Below are 9,054 nucleotides of genomic sequence, written 5' to 3'. Positions count from 1 at the left end.
TTCAATTTAACGAATGACAATTTGATAGCTCTGTGCTCATAGGAAAGTCACTTGATATCTCTGAGTTTCAGCTCCTCATCTGCAAAATGGGAATGATTGTGATTAAATCATATACCTCACAGGCCTGTAAAGGAAAAAGCTTGTTAAATTGCAAATCACTGTAGAAATAGAAGCTGCTATTCTTATGACTTCCTAGTTTCTTGATGTTGGTGAAAGCCAAGAGAGAACATGGATGAGAGTTGCATGGGAAAGGGAAAGGAAAGCATAAATAGGAGTTATGTAGGAAGAACAGATATGGATGGGGTACGAATAATAATAATAGTAATAATAATTATCATTTATATAACACTTTAAGGTTCTCAAAGCACTTTGCAAATATTATTTCATTTGATCCTCATAATAATCCTGGGAGGTAGATGCTATTATTACCCCCATTTTACAGATGAAGAAGCAAAGGTAGATAAAGGTTAAATGACTTGCCCAGGGTCACACTATTAGTAGGAGTCCAAAACTAGATTTGAATTTTCATCCTCCTGATTCCTGATCCAGTATGCTATCTGTTGTGCCACTCAGCTGCATTATTGGAAGGAATATTCATATTGGGGACCTTCAAAATTCATTGGAAATAATGGAGAATGTCACAGCAATGTCTTGGGATCCCAGCAAAAGAAGCTTTCAAGGAGAAAGGGAAGGAGGAAACATGGAATGTTAGTGCACCTTTGGAATTTAAGGTGCTTCAAAAAGGGGGGAAGATCTTTCCTCAGTTGAGGTACAGAGAGGGAGAATGGTTTAGGCAAGATTACACAAGGCAGAGAATTAGGAGGAACCCTGAGATCTTAGATTACCAACCCCTATTCCTACCTCAACACTAGAAACAGTCCCAACCCATCTTTGCCGATAGTAATCACACCAGAGGGCTTTAGTGATGAACAATTTTAATATATTCCACATATATTTACCTCCATCCTTGTCTCATTAGTATGCAAGCTCGTTGAGGGCAGGGATTGTTTCATTCTTTGTTTTTGTACCTTACAGCCCAGCACATAGTAGGTGTCTAATATATGCTTGTTGATGGATTAATGAGAGGCTGGAGGCTTTCCGAACCCTGAATAATTTCAACAATAATAACAATAGTGTTGATGCTGGTGATGATGATGATGATGATGATAATACTATCCCAATTAGTCATGATTCCCAAGTTCCATGGAATGAAAATCTTTCAAAGCATGGAGACCTAGCAGAGGAGACTGAGATCTCATGGGAACAGGGGCAGGTTCATGGCATCCCTGTGGCCCTGCATGCTACTAGATGCTCTTTCAGAGAACTCTCAAAGAATAAGCTCAGAGTCAAATACTTCTACTGTAAATTCAGCAAGCAGTATTTTATCTACTTGTGTAATGGCCCATAAAACATTAACTATACAAGGCTAGTAGAAAGACAGAGGCTTGTTCCAGGATCATTTCCATTTGAACTTCATTGGAAAAAAATGAGAAAAAGATCATAATAACAGCAGCTAGTGTTATATAGCCCTTTAAGGTTTGCAAAACACTTAATGTATCTTACCTTCTCTGATTCTCACAACAACCCAGTAAGGTAAAAGCTATTATTATCATCATTTAACAAAACGAAGACACTGGAAACCCAGGGAGCCTAAGTGACTTAGGACCATAAACCTAGAGCGGGTTCAGTCAATAAACATTTATTAAGCACCTATTTGGGGCAATTAAGTAGTGCAGTGGATAGAGTGCTGAGCCTGGAGTCAGGAAGACTCGTGTTCCTGAGTTCAAATCTATCCTCAGACAAAAGCTGTGTGATCCTGGGCCAGTCACTTAACTGGATTGCCAAAAAAAAAAAAAAATAGCCATCCTCGTAGGTACATCAAGGGACCTTAGGGGGCATTTAGTCCTATCTCTTCATTTTACAGATGAGGAAACTGAGGCCTAGAGAAGTTAATGGCTTAGGACTAAGTGGTACAGTGGATAGAACACTAGGTCTAAAATTAAGAAGACCTAGAATTATTAAGAAGAATTAAGAAGACCTAGAATTAAGAATTAAGAAGGCCTAGAATTAAGAGTTCAAATCAAGCCTTAGATAGATACCCACTAGCTGTGACCCTGGGCAAATCACTTAACTGCTGTCTGCCTCAGTTTCCTCATTTGTAAAATGTGGATAATAATAGCACCTCCCAAGGTTGTTGTGAGGATCTAATGAGGTATTTGTAAAGCACTTTGTGAATCTTAAAGTGTTATATAAATACTAGCTGCTGCTGCTACTACTACTACTACTACTACTACTACTACCACTATTTCTACTTTTCCTCCTCCTCCTCCTCCTCCTCCTCCTCCTCCTCCTATTAGGATCTGATACCTGGAATTACAAGAGACCTCACAGGCCACCTACTTCAATTGTTTATTTTATTGATAAAGAAACTGAGGCCCAGGGAGTTTAAGTGGCTTAGGTTCCTAGTTCCAGAGCTGGAAGGGTCTTCAGAGGTTATCTAGTTCAACACCTTCATTTTACATATCAGGAAACTGAGGCCCAACAAGATTAACTTGATTGACTTGCCCAGGGTTACACAGATAGAATGTACCAGAGGTGGCAATTTAGGTATGAGTCTGAGCGTCTCATTATGTAGGTGAGGAAACTGAAGTCAAGAGAGGTAAGTGATTGCAGAAGGCCCCAGGGCTGAGACATGAATTCAGGTCTTGACTCCAAAGCCAGGCCTCTTCCCATTTCAGGATACCGTCCCAAAGGGACCTTCCAATTCTACTTTTCCCTGGTTCTCTGCCGCGTTTCCTGCCCCAGACGATTCATTTTTGAAACCCCACTGACCTGGATAGCAGCCCCAGCAAAGAGGCAGCTTAAATAAAGGGAATGAATGCTTCCATCAGACAGACTCTCTGACCCCAATACCAGCTGTAATTTTATCTCTTGCCCTCTAAAATAAGAAGCCCACAAAACAACCAACTCGCTTCTTAAACCAGAGTAATTCCTAGAGAATCATAGATTTAGAGCAGAGATGGACCTCAGACATTATCTTGTCCAGTCTCCTGTTTCATTTTTATTTTCTTTGTCACTATAAATGTAATGATCAGCAGCAGACAGGATCATTTCACTATATGAAGGACAATAAAGAATGTTACAGGTGAAACCTGAACTTATATTTTGTACCTTTTAAAAAGTGTTTTTTTTAATTTTTTATTATATTATTTTATATTGTGAGACTAAGTTTCCTGGCCCCCCTACCTTTCCCACATAACCAGGCCGGAAGGACTAGGGCTGTTCCAAGGTTCAATGCCATGATTGAGCTTTGATTTGCTCTGTTTCCAACCTAGGTCAGTTCTTCCCTCCTCAAGCAACCTTCCCTCCCCCTTCCTGGTGGCTCAGCGTGTGATTTGGACATCAGATTGACTCAGCCAAGTGCAACTAGAGATTCTCAAGCATAGGAGATTCATGCTCAGACTGCTCAGTAGCCATGATTACAGGCATTCACTATCACATCTGATGTAAAACATTTCTATTTCATTAACATTGTAGGAATAAAACCACCCCGTTTGTTTCCCCTTCTGATATTTTTTATTTCTGTTTATTTTTTAAAAATGTTTTATTGATGTTCTTTTTTATTATCTCTATTGGCACATACTACTATTATGCTATTATTATCATTCCCACATTCCCATTTTACAGATGAGGAAACTGAGGCTTGAGAGGTTAAGTGATTTCCCTGCTCCAAATAGTTCTTCTTTATAATGAGTAAGTAAAATCAACCAAGTAAAACCAACATATTGGCCACATCTGAAAATGTGTCTCATTTTGCATCTTTAGTCTATAACCTCTTTGTCTGAGGTGAGCAACATGCTTCACTATCAGCCTTCTGAAGTCCTGATTATTCACTGTATTGAGCAAAATTCTGTAGTCTTTCAGAGTTTTCCTTCACTTTATTGTGGTCATTGTGTGAGTTATTCTCCTGGATCTGCTCACTTCACCCTGTGTCAGTTCATACAAGTCTTTGTCTACATCTCATCTTTTGTCTCGCCACTGGATCCTGTCTATCCACCTATCTATCTACCTGTCTGTCTATCTATCTACCTACTTACCTATCCACCTATCTATCTGTCTGTTTGTCTATCTATCTACCTACCTATCTACTTATCTATTTACCTCTCTCTCTCTCTATCTACCTATCTACATACCTACCTATCACCTATCTATCTATCTATCTATCTATCTATCTATCTATCTATCTATCTATCTATCTATCTATCTATGTACCTATCTATCTATCTTATCTATTTCACAATTTGTTCAGCCATTCCCAACTGATGGATGACCATTTTGTTTCCAATTCTTTGCCACAACACAAGGAACTGCCTCTAAACATGTGGGTCCTTCCCCTCTTTCTGACTTCTTTGAGGTATGTGCTCAGTAGTGGTATTGCTAGGTCGAAGGGTATGTACATTTTACTGAGTTGGAGGGTATAGTTCCAAAGTGTGTTATGGAATGGTTGGAACAATTTACAACTCCACCAAAAGTGAGTGTGTTGGTGTGCCTGTGTTCCCCCAGTCCCTCCAACAATTGTCATTTTTGCCAATCTGATGGGTATAATGTGGAAACTCAGAGTTGTTTTAATTTGTGTTTTTCTTATTGTTAGTGATTTGGAACATTTTTATATGCTTGCTGGTTGATACGCTTCATTTCTTCATTTGAAAACTACCTGTTCATATCCCCATCCCTCATTTTACGGAAGAGCTATGACACATAGGTCTTTGAGGTGCTGCTTTGGACTAACTTGCAGCTTTCCCCCTTCTTTTTTGGTGCCCGTAAAGGGGAGCCTCTGAATTCCTCAAGAACACCACTGACTTACTGGCCTCAGATGAGGTAGCCTTTCTAAACTTAGCATCCTTGTAATCAGCAAATGCGCAGGCAATATACAGTTCCTGCAGTGGTTATAACAGATGCTGGAAGGATTCGAGGAAAGCCCCTCTTGGTCCCTAGGTGGGGAAACTTCCCAGGTTCCCTTTGGAGCTAGAAGCTGACCTGGAGGGGTGGGGGAGGGGGAGTTATTCAGGAAGTCTGGCTTTGGCTCGAAACACCTCAACACTCACTGCAGCTCTGGACTGACCTCTCCTGTCTGCTTCTGAATCATCAGGGACCTCCCTCTGCTGGCACGGTACCTTTTTTTTTTTTCTGCTGCCAGGCGGGCTCTTAGAATTTCTGGTCATGAATAGGTTAAAGCAGCAGCCAGCTCTGCCTGCCTGCCTGCCAGCCTGCCTGCCCGCCTGCCCGGGCTGAGTTAGCACGTCCCCAGGCTTTCTTGCTGAGCATCTCCAAGTAACAGCATTTTGCATCATGGAAAAGGGGTGGAGGTGGGGAAGAAGGGGGTAAATTGCAAGAGGTCGGAGGAGTCCTCATTTGACAACACCTCCCTCCATCTCTTCCTCCTGGCTGGACTGGGGGGGAGGGGTGGAGAGGGAGTGAGAACACAATTTCGTAGGGAAGGATTAGCCCAGGCTGCCAGCCAAGAGGCTGTCTAGTGCCTACTGCGGATTGCTGTTGCTGCTACTGCTGCTGCTGCTGCTGCTGCTGAATTCAGCCAGGCAGACAGACAGAGGCAGACTCTCACGCACGGCATCGACTGGGCCAGCCACTATTTTGGGCGTGGGGGACCCCAGATCCTGGAGGTGGGCTCCCTCCAGGGCCAAGAAGACCACCTTCCCCCCGGTCCCCAACACATACCTCACCAGGACAGGCAGCAGGAGGAAGGAAGCTGGAGGCAGCTGTCCTCGGCAGTCCCAGTGCTGAACTTTCAAACCCAAAAGACCCGGACCCCTTCCCGGTCTCTCAGGGTGAGTGGGGGGCAACCAGCTATCAACCAGCCAGGCCTGCCAGGGGGCTGTGCTGGAGGTGTGGCAAAGGGGATACTGTCCTCATCATCCCTTCTGGAGGAGACAGGACCCCTATTAGGGGAAACTTAGAATCCTTCCTCTTCCCTCCTACAGATAAACCAAGGCTTGGCTGGGTTTTTTTCCTTCTCATTTTTCCTTGATTGAGTAGCATTGTTTGAGATTCTGGAAGAGAGGGGGCAGCAGGTCTAAGAGATGCTCAGATGTTTGTTTGGGCTGGACTGAACTGAAGGCTGATTCTTCACATCATTTGGGCCCTTGACTCCCCTCACACCTGCCAGGGGGCTGATCTGGGGCCTTTGCCTTCAGTCCTGTGATGTCCTGTGAATGTGCAGGACACAGCAAGGGTGTCCGTTACAGCTCCATGATGACCACCAGCACTTCCAAGGACTCGGAGGAGAGAGCCATGGATTCTATGCTGGTGACCTCCACTCCAGCGTCTGGGACCTTCTCCCACGTCTTCGGTCAGCAGTGCCAACTCATGGAGGCAGGTAGGAGGGTGTGCACGTGTGTGTGTGTGTGTGTGTGTGTGTATGTGCACAAATGAGCCAGCATTGGTGCTACTGGCTGGAGAGAGAAGTATATGACCTGGCAAGATGGCTCATGGATTTGGAAACTGAGGTCCTGGGTTCAAATCACTTACTACCTGTGTGACCTTGGGCAAGTAACTTAACCTCTATGAGTTTTCCTCCTATGTAAAAGAGGGGAGGTTGAATGACATGACTTCTGACATCTCTTCCAGTTTTAAATCTATGATCTAATGATGATGGTGGTGGAGGTCATGGTGGTAGTGGTGGTGGTGGTGTGTGTGTGTATGTGTGTATGTGTGTTCTGATCAGGGAGTCCCATGTGGTCTTTATTCCAGAAGTATCCTGGAAACAAGACAAAAAATTGCAGAGCAGCAGAATAGTGTGCTGGATATGAGGGGTTGGTTGGGTTTTGAGGAAACAAAAACTCAAATCAGCTTCAATCTGGAGCCTTGCGCTCAATCCATTTCCCAAGGTTTGAAATGAAATTCTCGAGAGATGCTTCCAAAGCCTGTAGCTTTGGCCTAGTTGAGAGAATGTCCCCTAATCCTATTCTGCCATAATTTTTGTGCCTTTTTTTCTGGATAATTGAAGTGCATACATTCTTAGGGATTGGGTTGTATGAGGGTGCTGAGGGTGGGAGAGAGGAATGAGTCAAATTCTCATTGTATCAGTAGCTGTGGATCTTGGCTGGCTGACCTTTGGTGTGGGGCATGTCTGCCTTGGATGAGGCATTTTTGGTTAGTTAATTATTTTGGTGCTTAAGTTTTTGACTTCAGCTTTCACGTTCAAGCTCCAAGGATGCCTAAAGATACCCTTATTTATTGTTAGAGGAATTTCTTTAACATTTACTTGATGTTTTCATATCTCTGTCATTCCTTATCCCCTGGACCCCCACATTAAACCTTTCCTTTATGAGAAGGGAAAACAGTCAAGCAAAAAAACATTTGAAACATTTTGGTGATGTATAACATATTCATTCTTAGTAATCCTCCACCTCTTTTCCATGAGGGAGGAAGGTATGTGCCTTATCTCTTTTCTAGGACCATCGTTATTTTTTTCATTATTCAAGAACAACTTCATGGCCTTCAACCCTGAAGGTCCCTTCAAGTCTGAGTTGAGTGAAACAGAATTTCTCCTTAGTGCCTGAATGAATTTCTCTTCCCCATGGCCTGGAGAGTTGACTTTGTTCATTGACTTGAATTGAATTCCTAACCTTGATTAGCCATCTTACAAGTACACGGTCCTTTGGGGGACCAGGTAAAAGAGTATGAATGACTCGGTGCACACAGATCTCACTAGTCAACTCCCTAAATATTATTTATGGCAAATCAATCACTAAGTCAACAAGCATTGATATAATCACTTCACCCTTCTGGACCTCAGTTTTATTATATATAAAATTAGGGGGTTGGACTAGATGACCTTGAGGGTCCCTTCCAGCTCTAAATCTATGACTCTAAGTGCCTGATATGTGCCAATTGCTGTGCTAAGCACAAAGGACACAAAAACAAAAGTGAGGCAGTGTCTTGCCCTCAAGGAGCTTATGTTTTACAGGAGCAAAAGCACGTATATTTATCAGAGATATAGAATAGTTAAAATATGATAATAATAACAGCATTTATACCATACATTGTTTTATATGCACTTTATATATGGCTTTTCATTTGATCCTTACAATAATCCTGTAAGATTTATGCTATTATTATCATCCCTATTTTACATATGAGGAAACTGAGGCGCAAGGAGAGGTGAAGTGACTTACCCAGGAACAACACCTTCCTGACTTCAAGTCCAGTACTCTATCCAGTATGCCACCTAGTTGTCAATTCAAGGGAGGAAACCAGCAGCCGGTGAGATCAGGAAAGACTTTGTGTAAAAGATGGCACCTGAGCTGAGTTGTGAAGGAAACCAGGAATTCTAAGAGGTGGAGGGCAGGGAGGGAGGGCATACCAGGTATGGGGAACAGCTAATACAAAGGCACAGAGCTGGGAAATGAAGTATAAAAAAACAACAAGGAAGCCACACCAGGCTGGACTGTACTGTGTATGGAAGGTTTGACATGAAATTCTCTGGAGATGCATCCAGAGACCAAGCCTGCAACTTTGGCCTAGTTGGGAGAATGTCCCTAATTCTATTCTGCCATAATTTTTATGTACTGTATATGCATGAAGACCAGAAATGTGTGTATGTACACATCTACACACATATATGTGTGTCTATAGGAATCTACTATGTAATAGACATTGTAAGGAATATACACACGTAGATACTTAAATATCCATTGCTTGAAGAAATTTTAAAAATTGGCAAATTGTATATGTGCATGTGTGTCATACATATATCTGTATATCTACATATGAATCAGTGGATAGAGGGCTGGCCTTGGGGTCAGGAAGACCTGGATTCATGTGAGCTGTGTGGCCATGGGTGAATCATTGAACCTCTCAAGGATCCCATGGCGCTGGGAATTTGGAGAAGAGTTCCAATTTGCATCAGTGCAGAGAGCTTCCATGAGAGGAGTATGCATCTGTCACTGATGATATCACAGGCCTGGATGACATATGCTTTCTCTCCCTCTCCCTCTCCCTCTCCCTCTCCCTCTCCCTCTCCCTCTCCCTCTC

The 9,054-nt window shown here is 42.8% G+C and overlaps 1 protein-coding gene across 1 annotated transcript in view; it reads left to right on the top strand.

The window, feature by feature from the left end:
- Positions 1 to 6,219: 6,219 nt before the first annotated feature.
- Positions 6,220 to 9,054, top strand: part of LOC114041386 (putative uncharacterized protein C1orf196) — a 299,623-nt gene continuing 296,788 nt past the window's right edge. The window contains exon 1 of the mRNA XM_027859806.1: positions 6,220 to 6,394. Coding sequence (XP_027715607.1) covers positions 6,220 to 6,394 — 175 coding nt within the window. The remainder of the gene's footprint in view (positions 6,395 to 9,054) is intronic.

This window comes from Vombatus ursinus, unplaced genomic scaffold, assembly GCF_900497805.2.
Source record: "Vombatus ursinus unplaced genomic scaffold, bare-nosed wombat genome assembly UNPS02014172.1, whole genome shotgun sequence".
Taxonomy (NCBI): Eukaryota; Metazoa; Chordata; class Mammalia; order Diprotodontia; family Vombatidae; genus Vombatus; species Vombatus ursinus.
The sequence above is the reverse complement of the archived record's forward strand: the minus strand, read 5'-3'. Positions and strand labels throughout refer to the sequence as shown.